General features: G+C 37.8%; 1 protein-coding gene across 2 annotated transcripts in view; it reads left to right on the forward strand.

Moving 5' to 3' along the window:
• ITGAV (integrin subunit alpha V) overlaps nt 1-23,992 on the forward strand; it is an 89,749-nt gene that overhangs the window by 12,956 nt on the left and 52,801 nt on the right. For both annotated transcript variants that reach the window (XM_072961267.1, XM_006210004.3), the window contains exon 2: nt 9,060-9,187. In XM_072961267.1, the coding sequence (XP_072817368.1) occupies nt 9,061-9,187 (127 nt within the window). In that variant the 5' untranslated portion in view covers nt 9,060. The remainder of the gene's footprint in view (nt 1-9,059; nt 9,188-23,992) is intronic.

The raw sequence follows: 23,992 nt of genomic DNA on the forward strand, positions 1-23,992 counted from the left end.
CCTCATTTACTTCTTTTCCAAGACATTCTGATGACTAAAGTGACCATTCCTCGTAGTCAATTCATTGTGTCTAATCTCTGAGACTCAGTTCTCTGCACATTTGAGGGTGAACAGATGAATTGAATGTGTCATCTGTTCTTTTTATAGTGATTCATTATTTAGGTCATTGTTCAGAAAGAACAAGGGTGTTTGCTGAGTTTTCACTGACTACAGGTTATTTGAATACTGTAGTATTTAAGAATTCAGTTGTTTCAGATTGCCAACGTTTCGCGTTGCTTAGGATTTGGAGCAGAGTTATTGTCATTATTGGATTAGAAGTTGTCTCTGACCTTACCGAATGCTGACATCATTCTTACCACCCCACCCCCTTTTTAGCTTTAGAAATACCGATTAAGTAAGTGTTCATTGGATATCTTCCGACGTTTAAAAGGAAGAACTGTTCTTAGGTTCTTTCTAAGCTCTTAGAAATTTTAGCAACATAGTTTTGTTTCCAAATTCTCTCTGTATTTTGAAGTTTTTTTTGTTTTTGTTTTTGTTTTTTTTTTTTTGGAGGGAGAAGGAGGATAATTTTAATGGCCAGTACTTTTTAGGACCATTTTTCCTATTCATACATGCCTAATTTGAGACTGATCTTAATATTTTCCCGTGACTGTTAGAACATTCAGCAGGATTTATTCTTTATGAATGTTGCCAAATATCATTCATTTTGGTGACAACCTTTGCAGCAATAAATAGGTTGAAAGGCAGTTAGAGGAAACTAGTAGTGAACTCAGTTTGTTTGTTGTTTCCAGCTTCAGTGCTTTCTATGAGACCTGAGCACAGATTTTCCAAAATAAAAATAATCATTAACTTCAGGCAACATTTACTGTCTTCTCATTTGATTTAATTGTTTTGTCAGCCTTTTCTGTTATTTAAACTTTTTCTTTGTTTCCAGATATTTTTAAGTGTATGCCTTTATTGTGCAGAGGATTTTGTTGCTCCAAAGGTGCTCTTTTATATTTAATTTCTATAGAAATTCTAATAATTTTGAAATATATGTTGGTTTTTTTGGTCAAGAGTTAGTATTTAAAGTAGCAAGAGTTAACACTGAATAATAAGATGATGGAAGGTTTTGCAACTGTTGCTCTTAATTCTGTGGCAACCCTCTGAGTTCAGTAGTGTAAAGACACATGACAGAATGATAATTTTTAAGTGTTTTTACCATGGAAAATGCAGTAATCTTGAACTGTTGGCATGAGATATTTCCTGTTTTTGGTTACAAGGCTCAGTGGCTAATCTGCGACTAGTTATTGTAGTCATTGAATAAACTATGACCTCACAGGTTTACATGACCTCCCACGTGAGCCTTTGGTGGTAAGAACTTGATTTGGTTTCAAGTAACGTTTTGAAATGTTCACCAGTGACTTTGTTACCAAGAGACTAGTGAGCTCTAGTTATAGCTTCACTTAAAAAACATAAATCAATTAGGAGATTTGGGGAAAACCCCCAAAATATGTGTAAACAAAGGTTTCTACTTCTGAGCTTTTCAGATTTAACAAAGATTAATACAAAATTATGCTAAGTTTTGTGAAAAGTTTCTCTTAAATTTAATAAGCATTGAAATGCAATGTGTAGAGGGATGCCATTTATAATATTAGCAGCTGCATTTATTGTTATTTGGTGTGATCATACACTTCTAAAGGGAAGAAAAGTCCACATAGTAAAAAAGTGTTTGCTGCTTAGAGATTCTGTTCTTCTAAAGGAAGAATACCTGGATTAATGAGGGAGCAAAAAAGGGTAATATGGTCGCCTCCTGCTGCTTCGGGTTTCTATAGGTGTCCAAATAGCTTGGGCAAGCTGGAGAACTGTTTTACCTCTCATTTTTCTTGTGATGGAAAGTTGTTGTTGACTTACTTCTATATTGTTATGAAAACTAATGAATCAATGTTTATTAAAAAGAAGGGAAAATAAAGTCCTAAGCAAAAATATTAAGGTGACTCCTCAGTAAAATCCCTCCAGAAATGAGTCTTAGGTTTGAGGTGAAAAGTCACAAAAATAGTGATCTGAAAATTATGAAAAATAAAACATTAGCACTCCATATTTTTTTCCTAATATGCATTGATTTATGGTGACTATATTGCCAAACTTACATAAAATTGAAATTTTATATACAGGCCAAGAAGGAAAGGCGTGTTTTTATTGTGGAGAATTATGGGAGAAATGAAAAATTATACCCTAGGTTTAGTTATAATAATGATGTCTTACATTGGTTAACCTATTTTTATAATTTACATAGCACTTTTACATGTGACATCTCACTTTATTCTACAGCACAAACCACCTGAAGAAGTAGGGAAGGAAGCAGATAAACTCTTCCTTACAGATGAGGCAACTTCTGAGGCCAGAAGAGTTTCCAGCCTTGAGTTGTTTGAGTCGGGTTGTGTGAGGTAGGGCAAAAGATGGGAATAAAAGGCAGAGGATATGAAATTCAAGTTGCATGTAATTTTCATATCCAAATTTAAAACTTTTAAGAAGAGAATGAGCAATTTTCTAATTTATTCTTAAAATATAAGTTACATATGTATTTATTTTTAAATATTGCTATAATGAGCAATACTAGAGTACATTACAACACTGAATTTTCCCCCCTATTAAATACGAATGAAGCCTTATTTAGAGTTATTTCATGTTCCTATGACTCCAGAGACAAGGTTTGGTCCCAGAAGGTCCTACAGAACATTCCGTGGTTCTCAGTCCTGACTTCCTGTTTGCAGCACTTGGAGAGCTTTTAAAACCACACTGCTGCCCTGGCTTCATCTTAGATGTAAAGGTAGAGCTCTGACTTTATATTCCACAGCTTGTGGATCATTTCTCCTTGACTAGCTCGTCTTACCTTAGTTTGACTCAAAATAAACTGTTTCTCATCAAGTGATGTCGGTTGTACCTGTGTTTCTATTAATGGTGCCATCATTTTCTCTGTCGCCTTGGAAACAATTTTATATTCCTCCTTCTCATTTTCTATTTTTCTTTGTCTCTCCTACTGCGCACCCCTAATATTAGTCTGTGATTAGTCACCAGGCACAGGTTCCTAGAAGTTCTTCCTTGTTAATGTTTCTTGCACCTGTCTCTGCTTTGCACTTGTACTTCGACCGGTCGTCGCAAGCTTGGTCCGTGGCACTCAGGTCATCTTCCCTGTGCCATCATTTAGGTCTTGGACCTGCAAAACATCTTACATGTTTCTAATAGTCTTATCTTTCTGAAGTGTCTTTTTGACACTTTGCAGAAATTTTCTCAGCGGTGCTCCCATGGCCAGGGAGAAAGTCCTAACTGCTTACCTGCATGAATCATGAAGGCCCCTTTCAGTCTGTCTCAGTCGGCATCTACTTGTAAATGTTCCTGTCCCCTTTCTCCCTTCACCTTTGTAACCATCTTCAAACCCTTTACAAAATGACATCAGCTCATTTTCATCAACTTAATGTGGTTCTGGCTACATTGGTTCTTTTCTTTTATAAATAATATACATGCACAGATTGAAGCTTTGTTATTTAGAAAGCATATCCTGTTGATTACTCCTGGTTAAGGCCCAAGGTTTATAGGATATTAGAGAAGGGAAGTTGGATAGAATTTATAATTTATACATCTCTTTTATGTTTTACATCATATAAATGTTGACTCTGTAGCATTTTTTTTAAAATGAAAAGTAAATGAGACTGGAATTACAGCTCTGCAGTAATATTCAGCGCTATTTTACACGCATTTCTTTCTATGTACGTATATGATAATTTTTCAGAAGTTCCTTCTGGTGAAGGCTCATTGGACAGCCAGAGTCGGCCAGGATATATTAAACATGCTTTATCTTGGAGAAGTCAGTGCTGAAAGCAGCCAAATAACTTAGTTCATTTGGAGGGTTTAAAAAATGTACTTGTCATTGTTTGGCTGATTGCCTCCCTTTGGTAGTCAAGGTCACATTCCCTGAAGCAACTGCCCTGAAAGTACACTTTGGATTGGAAGCGCATCGGAAGGTCATCCTCCTGGTTGGCTTCGGGAATCCCCTCTCTCTCTCTCTTTCTCTCTCTCTCTCTCTCTCTCACATCCATTTTCCCTTCCTCTCCCTCTCCCACCCTACCTCTTTTTTCTCTGCCTTCCCTTCCCTAGCCCTTCCTCTTCTACCTCTCCTTCTCTCCATCATACTGTACCTCGCTCTCTCCCTTTGCCCTCCCCCTCCACATTCTACTCTTTATCTTTTAGAGTTTCTTGGCATGATATTAGTAGCCTGCTCATGTATGTAAACCTTAATTTGGAAGTCATTTCTTGAAAATGGCTCAAGTCATTGAAAAAAAATGGCAAGGAAAGCCATCCAACTATTGTTCTTGGGCACACTGTTTGGAGGAAGATGAATTCTGTCAGGAAGGAGTTGCAGGCATATGAAACGAAGTTGTTCAGCTTCAGATTTTGCTGCTTATGGGGGAAATCTCTGTCAGCCTCAGCTAACCCCTTGTATCTTCCCCAGTTCTCCACCATTGTCAGGAAATGTGGCAAGCCAACTGTTTCCCACCCTTGTTTTTTTCCCTCTCTCTCTTGAGAACTTGCATTTGAGTTAATTAGTGGTCCTTGGAGAAAACTGAGGAAAGAAAAGCTCTTTTAAAAACAAATTTTAACTTTCATATTTTATACTTTATTAGGGGGTATTTTATTGGTTGTTTTTAGTTCCCATGTCATCATCTAGTCTTTTTATGATGTTTTCACATTTTCTTACTTTGCTTTTATCTATACTATCCCCATTCAGAAAATTTCTTTTTGAAGTAATTATAGTGGGCATTGTTATTTCCATTCAATAGAAAAGGAAACTGAGGCTTAGAGATTTAAAGTGACTTTCTCAGTTGATTTATAGGTGACCGCAGTCTTTTGTTCCCAACTGCCTGTTAGTGCTACTTAGATGAACATTTTTTTCTGGTCTGTCACTTCTGTTACTTTAATTAAGCTGTTGCAGACATTCGTTAGACATTCTTAGACGAACTTCAAGTGATAATTACTTAATTTTTTATAAAGCATTTCATTACCAGGCTGTTTTTTGTTATTGTGGCAGAAAGACACGTGACTTAAAATTCACCTCCCAACACAGTCACAGACTTTTGTTTTCTGTCATATGTGTTGCTTATATATTCCTTAATTTTCTCGTATAGCATCTTTTACCGCCAAATTCTTTATTCTCTACAAATGTTTAATTTTTCTCTACACACCTCCCTCTTAGGACTTAACATTTATCTAAAGTAGGCTTACAGTCTCTTTTTCTCTATTAAAAGCTTTCTGTAGCTCCTTTAAAAGGAACCTAAATATCATGTTGACACTTTGCACAAAGAATTTTGTTCCTCAGCCTTTCCCTCCCATTAACCTAGCACTTAGAAATTGACAATGCTCACACATTCCTTTTATATTATTCTGACATTTCTGTGGCATTTCACCAATGTGCAAGACTGCACATGAAGGTATGCTTAGGAAAACTTGATGAACACCCATATTAGTACATCAAATTACCATCATTTCATGCCTATAATGTACAAATGGTCTGATGAAAAGCAGCAGCCTTGTTTCTGGTCTCATCCACGGGAACCCGAGCTCTGTGCTGTTAATAGAGTGAGTGCAGTTTCCATTCAGAACTCTGCTACGGTGCCCTTTTTTCTGTCTTTGCTGAAGTCCATGTCCCCTAATAACTTCCCAGCCCTCTCTGTCTTATAGTGCCAAGTATCTGAAATCCAGTTAGAAAGAGATACGTTACAGAAAGAAATTATTTTAAGGATAATTTAAATAATTGGATGTTTAATAGAGGATGAGATTTTTGCACTCTACAGGGATTGGTGATGTGGCGATGGCTATTTATACATGGCAATTGAGACTTACAGCTATTGAATTTATTTGCTACTCAGTTTGAAAAGCTTTTCTTGAGTGCTTATTATGTGCTAGCACAAAGATGAGTGAGTCCTCTACATTGGAGGAAGCAATTTATCATAAAGTAGGAAGAAGTGCTTTGACAAAAAATTATAAAAGATTCTGTAGTGTGCTGTATATGATGACAGTCCAGAAATGTGTTTGGGGAGGAAAGGTAATAGCTCAGTTGTAGACTGCGTGCTTAGCATGCATAAAGTCCTGGGTTCAATCCCCAGTGTCTCCTTTAAAGATAAATTAAAAAATAAATAATCCTAATTATCGCCCCTCCCAAAAAAAACCCCAAACAAACAAAATCTAAAATGGAAACGAGTGTGCTTGTAGATTTCTAGGCAGATTCTAAGAGCCGGCTCTTCTGTCCTAATCTCCTGGAACCTGGCTGTTATCCACAACACAACATCACATGCACACCTGCGCTTGTATTATGCTTATTAGGGCTGCTGCAGGAATGATCCTCCATGCGCTTGTCTGAAGTGTTCTTTTCTCTCCAATTGTGGACTCAAATCATATTAATTCAAATGAGGAGGGGCAGTTTTGTGATTTTTGTGACCAGATTTTTGACGTGACGAAAAGATAAATTTCATGTATATGTGCATGTGTATGTGCATATATGCGTGTGTGTATGTGTGTGTATAGTTTAGGTGTTAACCAGCTCTGCTGTAGGAAAGGAGAGGGTGATAATACTTAGCTGCTGTCTTATTCGTGGGGGTTGAGGGCTCTGTTACAACTTAATTTTTTTTTCTTGCTGAATGAAAACTAAGTTGGCTATGAGGAGAAAGCCAGCATTGGTGTTTCACTGATGCCAAATATGACTGCATAAAGCTTTATTAAACCGGGTGTGGTTTGGTTGGGAGTTCTGTCTTTCTTTTGAGTATGGAGTTTTAAGATAAGTGTCTGAAAAGAGGGTTCCAGCAATTCGTGCAGCAGGCTCTCGACCTGTCTAAACATGATTTGGCAGAAACCACCCAGAAGAAATGAAATTGAAATTGATCGATAAAAGATAAAAGGAAAACATTTCATATTTAAGATGTAGGTTCGTAACTTCACAAAAATGTGAAAAGCAATTATGAGTATTTCTTTTGCTAGAAGAATGTAAGTGGCTTAGTGCTTGACAAGGAAATGAAATAATAATAGTCATAGCAATTATTGAGGGTCTTCTGTGTCCATCTGTATCCTGTTTTCTTCTCCTGGATTTCAGTCAGTTTCTTCTCAGTCTCTTTTACCCTCTCCTCTTTCTCTGACTCCTGAATGCCGTTGCTTCCTCTCTTTGATTCTTTTCTCTGGAAGCTTCACCCTGTGTGGACCCATCCATTCCAAGTTGACATTCTCAACACGTTATCTTAGGGCGGAACTCTCCTCAGAGCCACAGACTGCCAATTAGGTGTCTGACAGGTATTTCAGGCTAACATGTTGAGAACTGAATTCTGTTTTCCTATAAATACTTAGTCTGCCTTCTGCTTCCCTACTCTCTAGGCACTTCTAGCACAGAAAATTGTTTCTCCAGAAAGAAACCTAGGTGACATTCTTTCATCTTCCCTTTCTCCCATAGTTAAGCCACCAGCCATTCCTGTTCATTCTACTCCAGGTATTTCCCAAATCTGCCCATCCATTTCTTTCTCCATATGCTCCCCCCACCCCCGCCCCAGTCTAGGCTACTGTCACCTTCTCCTTCTGCTGCTAAAAGTCTCATGCTTTCTTCTTCCATTTTTGCTCCCTTCCCCTCCTTAATCCTTTCCCTATAAGGCATCAGATTTCATTTTCTTCAGTAGATTATGTCATTCTCTTGCTTTAAAATGCATTCAAAAGCTTCACATGGACCTTATGATAAAATTCGTAAGTTTTACCTGGACTAAAAGCTCTGCGTGATTTGAGCTCTTGTCAAGCCCCAATTTTATCTTGGGCTGCTCCCAGTTTGCTCTCCTTCAGCCGAGTCTCTTTCCTTATACCTCTTGGAGACTAAACTCTTTCCTGCCTTGGGTCTTTGTATCTCTGCCTGGGGTGCTCCCAGCCACCTCTCCATCCCACTCTCTTATCCCGCAACTCCCAACACACACACACACTCCTTGGCCACCTTCTTCTAATCCTGTGCATCTCAGTTTACTTAGAGATAAGTCCCTTTGCGACTTTATCTGAAAGAAGTTTCTTCTCCCCATTCTTTAAATAGACATCCCTTTATCGTAAGGAAGTCTCCCCTCTCCATTCCTTCTAGATACCTTTCCTTTATCTACAGGTCTCCCCTCCCTATTCCCAAATAATCTCCCTCAGCCAGTTGTTGGTTTCTTTCATAGCACTTGTAACAGTGACTAATTTTCTTGGCTACTTTCTCAGTGTCCCCCCAGAGGGAAATAAGGCACACAGAGAGCAGGAACCAAGGTTGTTTTATTCATCCTGGTGTATCTAGTGCCCAGATCTGTGCCTTATGTACAGGAGACCTTCAATCCATATGTTTTCTGGATAAATAGAAAACTACTAAAGATCTCTTTTACTTAAAAATTTGGCTCTTGATTATTTTGTCTTCTGCTAATTTTACCCTGATAGGAAATTGAATAGTGTTTCCATTCTTTGACTAGGAATAGATTAGATTAATCCAATGAAAAGAGAAATTTGTTAATTGCTATTTTAAAAAAATGGGAGTACGCTAGTTCTAAAATAAGTTTTCCGAATGGAAAAATGATGATATTTAGAACTACCATACTTTAGAATTATAATTATAATTGTTTTTTTTCTTTCAGCATTCAGGATATAGAAAATATATAGTAAATCACAAATAAAAGAAACAAAATAAAATGCCCCTGTTTCTAGCCAGCATACATTTTAAACAAATTGATTGAGCTATAATTGACATAATAAACTACCTATTCAAAGTGTGCAATTTGAACAGCATAGATTATTAAATGACATGTAGCCCTGAAGTTGCCTTATAATGTGTTACTAGGATGAATACACTATATTGAATAATGTATGTATGTAAAAGAGCACCAAATGAACAACGAAGACCGATTATGCTCTCTCAGCAAGTGGTGTTTAAAAAATATTTGTGGATCAAATCAAGAGAACGATTGCTCTTCCTGAATCATCAGATATTGTTTATGCTTTGTGCCACTTAAAGGTTTATCTCCCCTCTTGCATTTTAACAGAATGTTTCTTCTGGTGGGGGCGCCCAAAGCGAACACTACCCAGCCCGGGATTGTGGAAGGAGGGCAGGTCCTCAAGTGTGACTGGTCTTCTCAGCGGGGGTGCCAGCCAATTGAATTTGATGCAACAGGTAAATGCTGATGCAGCGGCCCCTTTTCTTAACTTCTGTTACTTGATACTTCCCCCCTACCTTTATCTCCCCCTGTTTGATACATTTTAAAATATGGTTTAATTTTTAAAAGCACTTGCTTTAGCTTAAATGTAACAATTTAATAAAATAACATATACAAGTACTTCGGATTGCCAGAGAAAGTTATCTAAAGACAAATGACTTTTTATATGATTTTTTTCCTACAATTTTGTAGCATATAAAAAGCCTTAAAAGTACACTGTGTTTCCACTGCTTTCAACTTTAAACTGATAGTGTCAGTCTGCAGAAATCTGAGGGAAATCTATTAAAATGTTTTGGCACCTCTTCTGAGAAGAGAGAGTGATGGTTTTTATCATTTCTTTGTCGGCAAAACTGATTCACTGATAACTGTAGATCAACTCCCTAATCATGAAGGAATCGAAGCCTTGGGTTGTGCTACCAAAACCAATTGAGGAATCTTTTGTATTCAAGTAGATCTGGTTGACTTTAAAAAAAAGTTTTTTCTTAACTTATAGGGAAAATAATATGTTATGCTTCTGATAACATTAAAATTTTATCTACAGGGACAAATTCCAGTGTCAGTCAGGACTGTGGTAGTAAAGAGAAAAATAGCATAAGGAAGATGAGAAATAAGAAATAACTTAAGTTTTATATTTACATCTGTGAAGTAAAATAGACATAATCCTTTACTCATTTGTATTGGTGTATTTGTCTACATTTATGAAAGCTTAGAAAATCCTCAAAGATATAGTGTGTCATCTTTCTGGTACAATAGTTTTACAAAATCTTTTAATGACTCTGATTGCTGGCTTTGACAGAATACTTTAAGATAAACCTGAAGAAATTAGTCCTTTTTCCCTCCCATATTGCTATTTCCTGCTACGTCTAGAAGAGATTTCTGCTGGGAATTATAGTATCAGTGGAACAGAAATCATGCTGTGGACTGTTCCATTTAATCTTGTGATCAGTGCCAACATGAGTAGGCGCCATTAGGCCAACTCTTCATAGGAATAAGATCAGGTGTTTGTTTTTTTCCGTTTGAAACCATCTACATTAAAACCTGCTGTTTTTTCCATATGTGACTAGCATTTGGAAAACCCCAAGAGTATGTAAATAGGCTCAGTTTTACCACAACTGGAGAAATATCTGTGATTCAATTATGGGTCAGGGCACTTCTATCTTCTAACAAAATATGAGTAGTACTGAAATAAAACAAATTCACTTTTGATTGGTTGAGCTGTTCAGACATATTTCTGTATTCAACACCACAAGTTTTTTTGTGCAGTGCAAGATAATTTATTACTGGCCTGTTTTGAAATTTGGCTTTATGTATTATTTTGTTTACTGAAAAAATAATGTATGCACTGGATAGAAAAAATTTTAAACAGTCCCAAAGAGTATACAATGAAAAATAGGACTCTTTCACATAAGCTTGCTTAGAGATAATCACTCTAAACAATTTCTTTGAGCCTTCTAGAATTTTCTTATTCCTATGTGTATGTGTGTGTACATATACATACATACATATATGTGTATATATCTCCTTAAAAAGAACAATTCACCAATAGGAATATACTAAATATTACTACTAGGCACCTGACCAACCCTCCGCCCCCAATATAAATCTCTTGTAGATCTTTCCATAGTGACATTTAAAGATTTACCTCCTTCTTTGCAAATCACTGATAGTGTTCTATTCTATAGTATTTGTAGCCTAAATTACCTAACTCATATTCCCTGTTGATGGATATTTAGCTTGTTTCCAGTCTTTTGTAATCATAAACACTACTATAGTGAAAATCTTATACAGTCGTATTTGTACAAATGTGTGAGTATGTCTGTGGTATAAAGTCCTGGCAGAGGATTTTTTTATGTCAAGTATGTATATTATTTTGATAGATATTGCAAATTACTCTTCACAGAGATTTACAGCCCTCCAAATATGTTTTTTGACACCCATGGCAATACCGTTTATCACCACATTTGTAATCTTTGTCAATTTTATATATCATTATTCTATATATTGTGTGTAAAATTTATACATGTTATTATGTTATTTTATATTATTATATCAATTTATATCCTTTTAAGTAACAGTAAGACTAAACATCTTTGCATTTGTTTGTAAGCCAAAGTATTCCTTTTCCTCTGAACCACTGTTAATATACTTGCACATACTTTCTTTCTATTGATTTGTGGATTTAAAAAAATAAATCTCAGTTGATGGCACTCCATCTTTTTGGTTGCTTAGACCAAAATCTGGAGTCATGCTTAACATGAAATCTCAGCAAGTCACAATCTAACTGCTTCCCGTCATTCTGCTGCTAATACCTTACTTCAAGCCACCGTTGTCTTTCATCTGGACTGTTGCCCTAGAGTCCTAGTAAGGTAAAGAGGTGGCACACTTAAATTGGGGTAGTTTGGGGAGCTTTTAGTAAAAAGACTTTTTACAAAGGATTATGCAGGGTCTCAGGGATCGGTGGTATTCGAGAATTTGGCTTTTAGGTTTGAGGGGAGAAAGAGAAGGAGGTAGTTACCTGCCTCCAGGTGGAGGAAAGGCCCACTTGAGAGGAGCATGGCTTTTGTCAGAGAGTGTAGCCAGCCCCGGGTGCCCGGGAGAGGGAGCAGGGGAGTAAAACCCTGGCCTTGCCCCTTCCTGCCTTTGATCTCTGTGCACGCTCCCCACTGTCAGAACCCAGCTGGGAGCCAGCGGCGCAGCAGTCCCAGTCCGAGAGGTCACAGTGGTCAGCATCCTGGGTGGAGAGCTGGGTGGAAAGCAGTGGAGAGGAGACCTGGGGAGCAGGTGGAAGAGGGCCGCACACCCCTGCACTGTTCTCCCCACTTCTGCCCTGGGTACCCCTGACAATTTGTTCTCCACGGCAGAGTGATTCTTTTAACATACTCAGATCATAACACTCCCGCTCAGATTCCACTAATATCTTCCCATCTGTCTCACAGCAGCCAAGAGAACTCTGAGTATGCCAGCCCCTTATTTCTGTCTTCACCTTCATCTTCTGTTCTCCCCTCCTTCATGCTCTTGCAGCCTCACTGGGTCTTTCTGCAGTGGCTTGTAAACAGTAGGCACATTCCCGCCTCACCTTTTCCTGGGCTGTTTCCTCTGCCTGGAACATTGTTTCCCCAAATGTGTGTAGAGTACTCTGCTAGCACTCCCTTGGGAATTCCTCACCTGTCATCTTCTCAGTAATGCTCTGACCATCTTATTTGAAATTCCGGTTCCCCCTTTCCCACTTTGTGCTTCCATCTTCTTCTCTGCTTTATTTTTCCTGTAGTAATCACAATGCTCTAGAAGTTATTTATTTTCAGTTAATGTCTCTGTCTTTCTATTATTATATATGTCCCATGAGGATAATTTTGATCTGTTTTGTTCACTGCTGTAACCCCAAGGTCTAGAACAATGCCTGGTGCCTGGTACAAGTTGGTGCCCAATAAATTGAATAGATGAATGAATGAATGAATGAATCATAAGCCCTTTTTCTATAGTGAAGAAATGTCTAAAGTCTAAAGCATTTTCCTGAACTTTCCTCACGCCTCTGTCCCATCCTAGCCCAAACACATAACATCTCTGCACTGCTGACGTCTTTGATCTTTGCCATTATCTCAGGGGAGATGGAGCTTGCTTTCTTCCCCTCATCTCAGGCTTACGTCGGGGAGATAGTAGCTGGGTGGGTAAGTGTGGTTTCTGAAGGCAGACTGCCTGGGCTCAGAGCCCAGCCCTGTCACTGACAGCTGTGTAACTTGCACAGGTCACTGTCAGGCGACTCCTTTCTCCCTGGTGCAGTGTCCCCATCAGCCCTGCTCCATAGGAATGCGTTCAGCTGAATGAGTTGACTTATGTACGTGTTAACATCCGTGTGGTGTTTAGTGCATGGACTGGCACACTGCAGTGGCTCCTTTAGTATAAGCGGTTCTGTATTGTTCTTACTTCTCCCTCCTCAGGGACTGTGCTGTCTTTCATTTATCTCTATGTTCCAGCACACTTCCTTTTTTATTTTAACTTTCAAACATGCTTAAATTTTTTCTACCTGAAAAACTAATCAAGAGACCTTTCCCTTGGGCACGTGTCTTCTTTTAGTCATTTTCCTTTCTCCTTTTCTTCACATGCAGGATGTTGAACACTGTGCCTCTCTCTTCATCACTTCCCAGGCTCAGCCACTGCAGCCGGGCAGCTGTCTAACCCTTCCCCACCCGGCAATGGCCCCCACTGAAATCGCTGGCGGCAGCCTACGTCAGTGGACACTTGATCCCTCATGTTACCGAACCTTTGTTACAGTTCACCCCGCTGACCACTCCTTCCTTACTTAAAATCTCTACTCTTTGTCTGTCTGAAACTATCTTGGCCCCTTCTTCCTCCTAACCTTCTTGATACTCTTGTGGAGTTTGCCCTTTGACCCCTCCTTCTGCACTCGCTCCATCCAGATTTGCTATACATCATGGCATCATGAAAAGGAAATAGGCCTTGGAGGCACACTGAGTTGGCTTCGGATCCAGGCTCTGTCATATTTCCAGTGTTACTTTAGAAGAATTGCCTACCTTTCCACGTGCTGTAACGCATTCCTGGGTTGACCATGAAGAGTGTAAATTAGTTTATCTGCTCTGCTTTGTTGTGTTTCTGAGTCCAGAAGAGACTTCAGTGCTTAAAAGGGCTCCATCGTCATGTTTTTAGTATTTGGGAAATAAAATTTATAAGATTATTTAAATTATCTCTGATTTATAGAATGTGGTAGAATTACAACTGTTCATTAGTATCACGTTTCTGAAACTTTGGGGAAAACCCTTGGATTTAGGTAAGCCCACATGACTTTTGTCAGCCAATGAAACATGAGCTGAAGGGTGTCATTTGTGGGTGGACGGGTTTAGGAGTTGGGGCATTATTCTGCCTCTCCTCTTAACCAGGTGCCGTGCTGAGTAGGGATAGTTTGTGGTAGAGCCTTCCTCTTCCTGGGTAAGGAAGGCATGAAGGCATGAAGCTTAGACTCTTACGGACCCACAGTGTTTAACATAATCCTTTGTTCTTTTTGACTGATAGATTTTGGGGATGCTTGTTCCTGCAGTGCAATGCAGCCTAACAGAATAGAATGTACAGGGACATTAAAATTGAGTAAAATGATCAAGGGTCAGCTTTTGGAAAATGGTTATTAAAGCCTTTCTTATTCTGCATACCATCTCCATTTGTGAACTTTCTTGTTCTATTTTTCTGGGTCCTGAGTGGCTAAGTGACTGGATATCAATTGCTTATGCTAAGAATGGCCCCTGGCTGGTAAATTGCATTTAGACTGGGAGAGACTATAAATAGAGTGTAGGTACCTGATGGGGAGGCCAGGCTTTGGGGTTCCCTGAGTACAGTGACTCTCATAACTGGCAGGTCCTTTGTAGGAACTCTGAAGGCTATGGCTATGGGATTATCACAGGCAATGCCATTCCTATGGGGCATGAGGCTTTGAAGCCAGGGTAGCTGCTGTTCCCAGCAGATCCTGTTTCTTCATATCTGGGCTGTCACCTGGTGAGGCAAAGAGAAGAGCTCTGGACAGCTGTGTGTACTGCCGTGCAGGGAGTTCACGTGAGGACTCTCATCGGGGAGGTATGTCTGGGTCTGTCCTACGCCCTCTAAATAGACCGGTGCTGTGTGTGGCCTTGGGTAGTTGTGTGAGTCTGAACGTGTAGCGGAGCCCTGGGAAGCCCTCCTGGTAGTTATATCAACATCTGAAGTTTGTAACTGATGTACATACATTAGGCTCTTCTATTTCTTGGGCTGTTTCTCTTTAGAAAAAACAGAATAGTGACTTTATCCCTTCCTGTAAAAAGAGCAAGCCTAAACTAGCTCCAGAATCACAAATGTTTTTACAGTAAGGTGCTTTTTGGAGATACTGTAAATGCTTGGTGTTAAGTAGCATGTTATCAGTGTCCTTTCCCTTTCCCTTCCTCTTCCTTTTAGATCAGGTTCTGCTATACAGGCAGTCAGTGCACTAAGTCACAGCTCTTTTTCTTCATTTAGCTGAAATTTACATTTCATTTTTTTTCTTTTTTTTCCCCTGGTTGTCTTATGATATGTTTGTTTTCATGACGTGACTGTCAACTCTCCAAAGTTGTTTCTGCTCACCCTTGTGTGCGAGTGTGTGGAGAAGTGCCTGGCGTATAGTAGGGTGTCTTTGTGTGTGTATTGCATACAGGTGTTGGGTTCTTGGTGCAAAGCAATAAAAATTGACTTTGGCTAAATTTTGATGAGTAGGAATTTATTGGCAGGATATTGGTTACTCAACTAGTGTTTCTCTGAAAAACAGGCAAGAGAAGCTAATAGAGGAACCCTTAGTGCAGCATTTTACTGCTTTTGGAATTGCTCTTGCTGACTCTGGGGCAACACCGTGAGAATAATTTCTTACCTATCCCTGGCTCTCTACACCGCTTGCTAGAGAGTCAAAGCTTTTATGGTTTTATCTGATTGGCTGAGTCTAAGCCTCATGCCCGTGAATGTCCAGGAAAGTCTGTCTTATCTCGCACAGCTAAGAAATGATAGATTATGAGCTTATTTAGAGAAATAAAACTTAAGGATCTTCAAAATAAGAAAAAGAATAGTAGTAAGAAAATGCCTTTTTCTCTTTTTTGGTTGGAAAACAGGATAATAGTAAGAAAACATCCTTTATAAATCCAGTGTGTATCTGTCACTGATCAATAATTCATGGACCACTTTCACTTTCTGTTTAGCAAAGATACACCTGGATATTAGACACTGTATAATTTATTGGCCATCTTACTGTGGCTTGTCACTTGCATTAAGACACTTAGTAGTAGCTAAGGAAGAAAGTCTGAATTTTGGTATTAGGATAACATAGTAACACTTAGTTTCTTGGCTCTTAAAGAGGAAAGATGAATGCTTTCAGTGTGCTTTTTTTTTTTTTTTCTGTTTGCTTTTCTTCCTACTCCAGGCCATGATTTTGGATACTGAGAGAGGAAGGAATAGTTCAAAAATATATTTGAAAGATCAGTCTAAACTTATTTCACTTTAACTGAGCAGTAGGCACAAGTAGATTTATACCAAAATAAAGAGGCATACCTGGAAAGTATCTGACTCTGCCTGGGGACTCTGAGGAAGGGTTCCCAGATTGGTTGGTGATACTTACCTAAAATACAAAAAATGTGGTGTAATTCTTCAGATGTGGAAGGGAGGTTCCAGGTAGAGAAAACAGTATGTGCATAGATTAGTAAAAGATGTTTATGAAGGATGATCAAAGAATTCCGTGTGACCTGCATATATGTATCTATGTATGAGTGTAAGATTTATATGTGTAAGGTGAGAGCAGTGAGAAATTGAGGACATGATGAGAATGAAACTGGAAGTAAACTGAGGAAGGATCTAAATGAATTTTAAAAAGATACTGTTAGCCAGCAGTCCAGCCAAATAAATTTGCCACTAAGCCTAACACACACAGTGCATTGTATTCAAAATAAAAGGATCTAGAGCTCTGTGGGTAGATCTTGGTTCCTTGCCATGCTAAGTAGATTTGATGTGAACATTACAGAAAAAGTAACACTTTCAGTACCCATTGTGTTAATTTTCCTAGTTATTATTTTTGGTAGACTTTCACAAATTACATGAAATAGTGAATATTATCATCTTGGTATCTCCAAAATATTGTAGGCATACCTGTTTAACAATTAAGGGAAAATGTGATGAAAAGTTAAATCTAGTAGAAAATTTAATCCAAGATGGTTGATGATTTTGATTTTTGAATGATATTTATGCATTATTGAGCCTGAAGGAACAAAAAGAAACTTCAGTCTGAAATTTCCTATTTCTTGGATTTGTGAGACCTAGTCACCAAATATGCTCTCTGTTAATTTTCTTTCAAGCTTTTGACTTTTGCTTGTCTTCTTTGTTTTGTTTTGTTAACTTCTAAACATAAACTGTATTACGTTTCTAGTTGCGTCTTTCTGTGTGGCTTGTCTCCTTTATGGTTCTTTTTCCTGCTGATTTTCTTGATGTGTTATGTAAACTAAGCCACAACTAGGATGTAAAAAGGAAAACCTACTGTTTTATTTTACATGCTTGTACAGTGATTGAAACATTATATCTTACTTTGAAATAGTACTTGCCCACTTGGATTTTTAAACCCATTCATCTAGTGACTTCACAAAATTTGTAGGTTTTAACCAAGACTGCATAATGGCCTATTTGCAAAATGGCTGAAAATGGATTTTTTCTCTGAACTGACAGAAAAACAATGAACTTTGAAACTGTTGAAATAGTGCAAATTAAAAGGTCATTTGGGCGTATGATTTGTTTATTTTAGACTGAGATGATTTTTTAAAACTGAGGTATAATTTACAATATTATGTTTCAGGTGTAAAACATAGTGATTTCCAATTTTTAAACATTCTACTCCATTTGTAGTTATTATAATATATTGGGAATGTTCCCTGTATTGTACAGTATATCCTTGTAGCTTATTATACAAATAGTAGTCTGTACCTCTTAATCCTTTACCCTTAAAAAAAAAGATGATTGTTATGTAGAAAACACAATTTATCTGAATGTGAAAAAATAGAACTTAGGCAAAGATTAATGTATGCTTTAGTTTAAGGATTAATGCTCTACATATTTTAGGAAGTAAAAATATTCCAAAACTGTATTATGTTGGTATGCAAAACAATACTGAGAATATTTGTGTAGCTGGGGGTAGGCTGTTATCTCAATTTTGTTTTCATGCCTGGATTAGTTTCTTTTTGCTATCACAGCAAGTTACTATAAACTTGGAGTCTTAAAAACAGCATACATTTACTATCTTCAGTTCTGGAGGTCAGATGTCCAAAATGATTTTCATTGAGCCAAAATTGAGATGTCTGCAGTGCTGTACTCCTTTTGGAGGCTTGGGGAAGAGTCTGTTTTCATACCTTTTCCAGCTTCTAGAGGCCACCCACCTTCCGTGGCTTGTAGCCCCTTCCTCTGTCTTAAAAGCCAGCAATGGCTGGTTGAGTCTGTCTCAGGCTACATTGCTCTGACCCTGACTCTTCTGCCTTCCCAGAAGACTGTGATTATATCAGGCTTACTGAGATAATTCTGGAGTCATCTTCCATTTCAAGGAACTTAATTTACTCACACTTGCAAGGTCCCTTACTGCCATGTGAGGTCACATGTTTAAATGTAAGGTTCCAGGGATTAGGATTTGGACGTCTTTGGGTGGTGCGGTGGGGTGAGGGTATTTTTCTGTTACCACAGCGCCCTTTAAAATATTTTGTTTGATATTTGTTATACTGTAAGCTACTTTCGGACACAGCCATGCTTGTGTAAGTAGGCTTTGTGCCCTCTTTTGTTCTTTTCGCTTTGGCCCAGTGGTTATGGAGAGTGCAAATTAGAAGGTCTATGCTAAGATTCATTGTCTGACACTTGGTAGATGTGACCTGGGGCAAGTGACTTCAGTTTGCCAGCCTCAGTTTTCTCAGTTTGTCAAATAAGCGTAATACCTGCCTCTCAACATTGTCATTTGTATTAAATGAGATAATGTCCATGAGGGTACTTTAGAGACAGGGAAGCAGGGTACAAGTGATGAAAGAATGGTTTATATCATGCTCATAGTACAGCTGTGGGGAAGTGAATGATTATGCAAAAGGAAAAAAATTAAGGCAATTGTGGTATTCTTCAGTGGATTATATCTTGGTTTGCATTTTAACCTCTGTTATGATGTCATTTGGGAAAATCCTCTCCTTGCAACGTTCTTTCCTTTTTTAGGAAGCAGATGTTATTATAACAGACTGACTATCACCAAGTTTTCTCAATAGTATGTCTTTTCTGAAAAGATAGATTGATGATGTGCACTGATGGAGGAGAACACGTAGCACCTGGCACCGTCGAAGTCGCTTTGTTTAGAAATACGGGCTTGCCTGCATGATTGTTAAATACGTTCCTTAAAAAAGGGAGAAGCTCCTACATTTATGTTCTAATTTCAGTGAATGAATGTTACCTCTTACCAGCAATGCCTGTCCTAGAGGAATGTCAGAAGCCAGATTACTATCCCACCCGTGCACACGGCTTGCTGGAACACGCACCACCTGTTCCCGGAAGGGCTTGGCTGTAGGCTGTGGGCAAACCCTGGCCATGCCAACTTTCCAGTCAAGAGAAGCACTGTGGAGTGTTTTCTGGATATTACTATGCTTTACAATTAATAGAGAATAGAAAACGTTTAGCTGTTCTCTGGCCTCTGTGCCATAGAGTTTCCACCTCCTCACAGTTAAAACAATCAGGCTGACTCAAAAACAGCTTCCTAAGTTTGCCTTTGTCCTCTTGGTGAATTTTCGGTCTTTCAGGGTTATGTCTAGATATCTGTCCAGTTGCAGCAGTCCTGCAAATTAGAGAGTTAAAAAGCACAAAAAAGTAGTCTCCCTTCCCTTGTTAATACAAAATAAGTTTATACTGAAGAATTATGTATATGTATGTATTTTTAAATGAAACTCTTTCTCCTGATGCAATCTGCCATCCCCCAGTAGAGAATTAGACAACTGGAGAGTTGGCAGGCAACCTAGAAATCAGTTAATCCAATTTATTACTAGTTGACTAGCACTCATGCCGTGAGTTGGTATTTGAAACTTTAAATGTTTTACCAAAACTGAGTTCGCATATTCCTTTAAAGCTCATCTTCCTGGCCCACTTTGACCTGACTCATACCCATTATTTTAAGACTTAACGTGGACTTGGTTTTTTGGTGTTTTTTTTTTTTTAATCATCAGTAAAGAGTTTTTGTTTTAAAATGTTAGATGCTTTCAGGATCATTTCCTTCTCATCACTAGGAGAAAACAAACCAGCATTGATAGAGCAGCGGGGGTTTTCAAAGGGCCTGTATTCTTTGTGCTGGCTCCTTCAGGGGCATCAGAATTGCTCAGGGAAGGAGAGGGAGATTTTGTTTCTGTGTTCCCCGTGGTGGTAATAACTCAAGAAATAAGTAAGTACCAGTCCCCAGTGAAACGAGTTTCCTCATGTTTCCCTCTGGCTCTCCTTTTCTGACTCTTCTTGTTTGCTCTTGGAAAACAGTTATATTTAATTTTATGTAAAAGATGTTTCTGGATAGCTTTCTGTAAAGTACTAACACTTTCTCTTGTTCATAGATTATGATTTTAGAGCTTTTTTCTTAATATTCACAAATGATTAGTTTTTCAGTGATCTGTGGCCCCAAACACTTAGATTTAAAGACCTTTATCTCATCATTTTTAAGTCAATGCCGTTATGCTTCTAGAGACATTTAAAGGCACTTTCAAGTTTATAAAGCAAATCATTCTTTCAGTAGTAGTAATAGCTAACCATTACATAGTGTCTTTCAGAGTTTCTCAAGTTAACAAACTATTTTCTCAGTAAGTCAAAGAAGGCATTAATCTTCACTGTGATCTTTAGTAATATCTGGAATTTTGATATTTTTAATAAATTATATTTTGCAGTATTCTACTCTAGTACTTTATTAGGAAGTATAATATACTTTCTGAGTATAGGAAGAATAATCCTTATAAAAATTGCTAGGCAGAGCTTGGACAATTTAAATGTTCCTCAATTTCATGAATTAAAAAACTCCTTTATGTGTGGGAGATGAAAATATAAACATTAAGTTAATTAGGAGGGGATGCGGAATCTCCTAACTAAGCTTTTGTATGTGAAGATTATTGGGTACATATCCACACTACTTTTTTTTCACCTTTTAAAACATACAGACAATGCATATTCTTTGATTAAAAATATGAGAAAGATCTGAGGGGCAAAAAGAAAATAAAAATCTCCCAAATCTCATTGCCCAGGAAATCAGTGGCCATAGGATATATTTAGGTGTGTGTGTATAACATGTTTGGGTATGCTCCTTGGGGCCTTTGTGTATACTCTGTGTGTGTGTGTGTGTGTGTGTGTGTCTGTGTGTATAAATATGTAAAATCTTAATTTACTCAATTTATCTCTTGTTGTGTTAGAAATAAATATTTTGCTGCTTTTAAACTATTATAACAATGCTTTGATCATATTTATTAAGTCTTTGTTCATATTTTAAATTATTTATTTAGAATTAATTTCTAAAAATGAAATTTAGAAGTCAAAGGGGGATGTATGTTTTTAACACCATCTGATACACACTTGCCAAGTAGGAAAACATTGATACAACTTATCTCTGAAACAAGCTTGATATAATCTTTCTTAGTCTTACAGGTGAAACATTTATATAGTTTTGATTTGCATTTCTGATTTCTGGCTAGGTTAAGTCTTTTCTCATATGTTTATTAGCTCTTTCTGTGTTTTTGGTTTGTATTGTCTATTCATATTCTTGGTCTGTTTCCCTATTGACGCATCTGTTTACTTTTTGTTAATTTTGAAAAAGTATTATATACATATATTTCTGTTCAGTGTGGCAGCTACCTTTCTACCTGACAAGTTTGTCATTTGTTTTTTAAAACTGCTTCATTGAGATATAATTTATCATAAAATTTACCTGTTTTCAGGGTACCTATTCATAGAATTTTGCAGATATTAGTATAATCTAATTCCAGAGCATTTCTATCACCCCCTAAAAAGAAACCTCATGTTCATTGTCAGCTACTCCCCACTTGCACCCCCATTGGTATTAAAAAGTACCATTTATGTACTGCTAAAAAATGCTGCTAATTATACTTTCAGATTTCAAAGATGTTGATATCTTAATATTTGCAGCTCCAGATCAGTGAGACACATTATTTCACAGTAGCATTAGATTATAAATACATGATACCAGCAGCTGTCTGACTACTTCATCATTTTTTCTCATATCCATTTTATAGCATTTGTAACTCTCTGAAAATATCTTATGTAATTATTTATTATTTCTCTCCCTTGAAAGCAGGGACCTTATCGGTCTCATTTAACTGCTGTATTCCTTGCATTTAGACATAGGAGATACCCATGATTTATTTATTTAAATGAATGATCAGAGAGATTTCTTCCTTTGACCTGTTAATTTTCACATAAATAAGTAAGCCATATTGGGAGGTTTTTCTTCCAGGCAGATTTGTTATGGGGAGTGTGACTGAGCAGAAGTGATGTTTGAGGGAAAAAACTGCTTAAGGAAGCCTGCAAATTGTCTATTTTGTTAAAGGATGAATGTAGAGTGGCACTCTTTTTTTTTTAATTGAGGTATAATTGACATTAGTTTCAGGTATATAACATAACAATTCAGAATTTATATTTTCAAAATGATCATCACAGTAAGTCTTAATTAACATCTGTCACCATGCATAGTGAGAAAATTCTTTTTCTTGTGATGAGAACGTTTGAGATCTACTCTCAGCAACTTTCAAATATGCAGTGCAGTATTATTAACTGTAGTCACCATGCTGTACATTACATTGTTTTAATATCTACTTTTGGGGGCAAAAAATAAGCTATCTAAGGACCTACATCATTTCATTATTCATAAAGTAACAAATGGGAACTGAATGACAAATACACAGTTAACTTCCAAATAGAAGTTTACAGTCTCGCTTTTCTAATGCTTTGGCATTCTTCTTGCCTTTGGCTTTTTGGGAAAAAAAAAAATGTAATCTTGTTGCTCCAAAGGATACTCTTTAGGCATGAAAAGAAGAAACAAAGAATGTAGCTTTAGGGTGATAAGGTAACTTTGTCTTAAAAATAAGCATCCCCTGTAATTCTCCAGCAAGTTGAATGTTTCACGGTGTCTTTTCAGATGCTTGGAGGAAATGAGAAGTAAATGAGATGAGTTGGCTACTAATCAGGGGGCAAGGTCTACAGCTATGACAGTTTGCGTTGTTCAGTAGGCTTCTGTTCTGAAGTCTTCATTCATGGAAGTCTGATAAAGTGCAACTGGCAAATTAAAAAGCCGACAAAAATAGACAATAAATTTTCAAGTCTCTGCTGATCCACTTGCTAATTAACTTCAAGTTTCTCTAGCAACATTTTCTTCTATGAAGTTTTGAAAGTGATAGTGTAGAGTCTTATGTTAATTTGCATAATGTGGGGCAGTTTCTTCTCATTTTTGCCATGGTGTGAGATACTCTTTTCCCTTTTAATTCACTTGGGAGATCAGAGCTAATATTCCAAGGTGTCTTACAGAGTTACGGACAGGAATCGTTCTTTCTTGACTGTTGCCTGGGGAAACATTGCCTCCAGCCCTGGAATTTCTGCAGTTGTCTGTATCTGATTTCCCTCCTAAGGTCCAAGCAGCCTGTGGAGTTTCGGCATCTCTCGAAGTGGTGACTCAGGGCTGTGACTCAAAATATTTACTTCCCTCATGTGCCCCGGATTAGCTGCCAGTTTCAGCCAGGTCATGAATGAACTTCTTGTCAGTGGGTTTGGAGAGCAGGCTTTCCTTTTCTTTCTCCAACCCACCTCTATTCACACTTCCTCTGAGTGAAATTTCTGCCTGAGGTTGAATTGGGTATTTTAAGACTTGATCTCTGGGGGAAAAAAAAGTTCTGATTGGTAAAGAAGAACTTCCCCTTGAGCAAACTTCTTAAAAAGATAGTAATTTGAGGTTGTGGCTCTGTTGAAGCTGAAGGCATTCAAATCAGTGGATGATACTTATTTTTTGGAAAACTATTGACTAGGTTTTGGATGCCTGTGTGTGCCAGCACATTAAAGCCGAACGTATTTGACTTCTTTTGTTTGGTGATATAATTGAAAGCACATTTAATCACATGATGCTTTAAGACATGGCTGTTGTCTTGGAGGCATAGCTAAGTTTTAGTTAAGCTCCAGGTTTTCAGATGTACTTAATCAAAAAGAGCCACATTATCTGTTGTTTTTCCACCAGGATG

The sequence above is a fragment of the Vicugna pacos genome, chromosome 5 (assembly GCF_048564905.1).
Source record: "Vicugna pacos chromosome 5, VicPac4, whole genome shotgun sequence".
Taxonomy (NCBI): Eukaryota; Metazoa; Chordata; class Mammalia; order Artiodactyla; family Camelidae; genus Vicugna; species Vicugna pacos.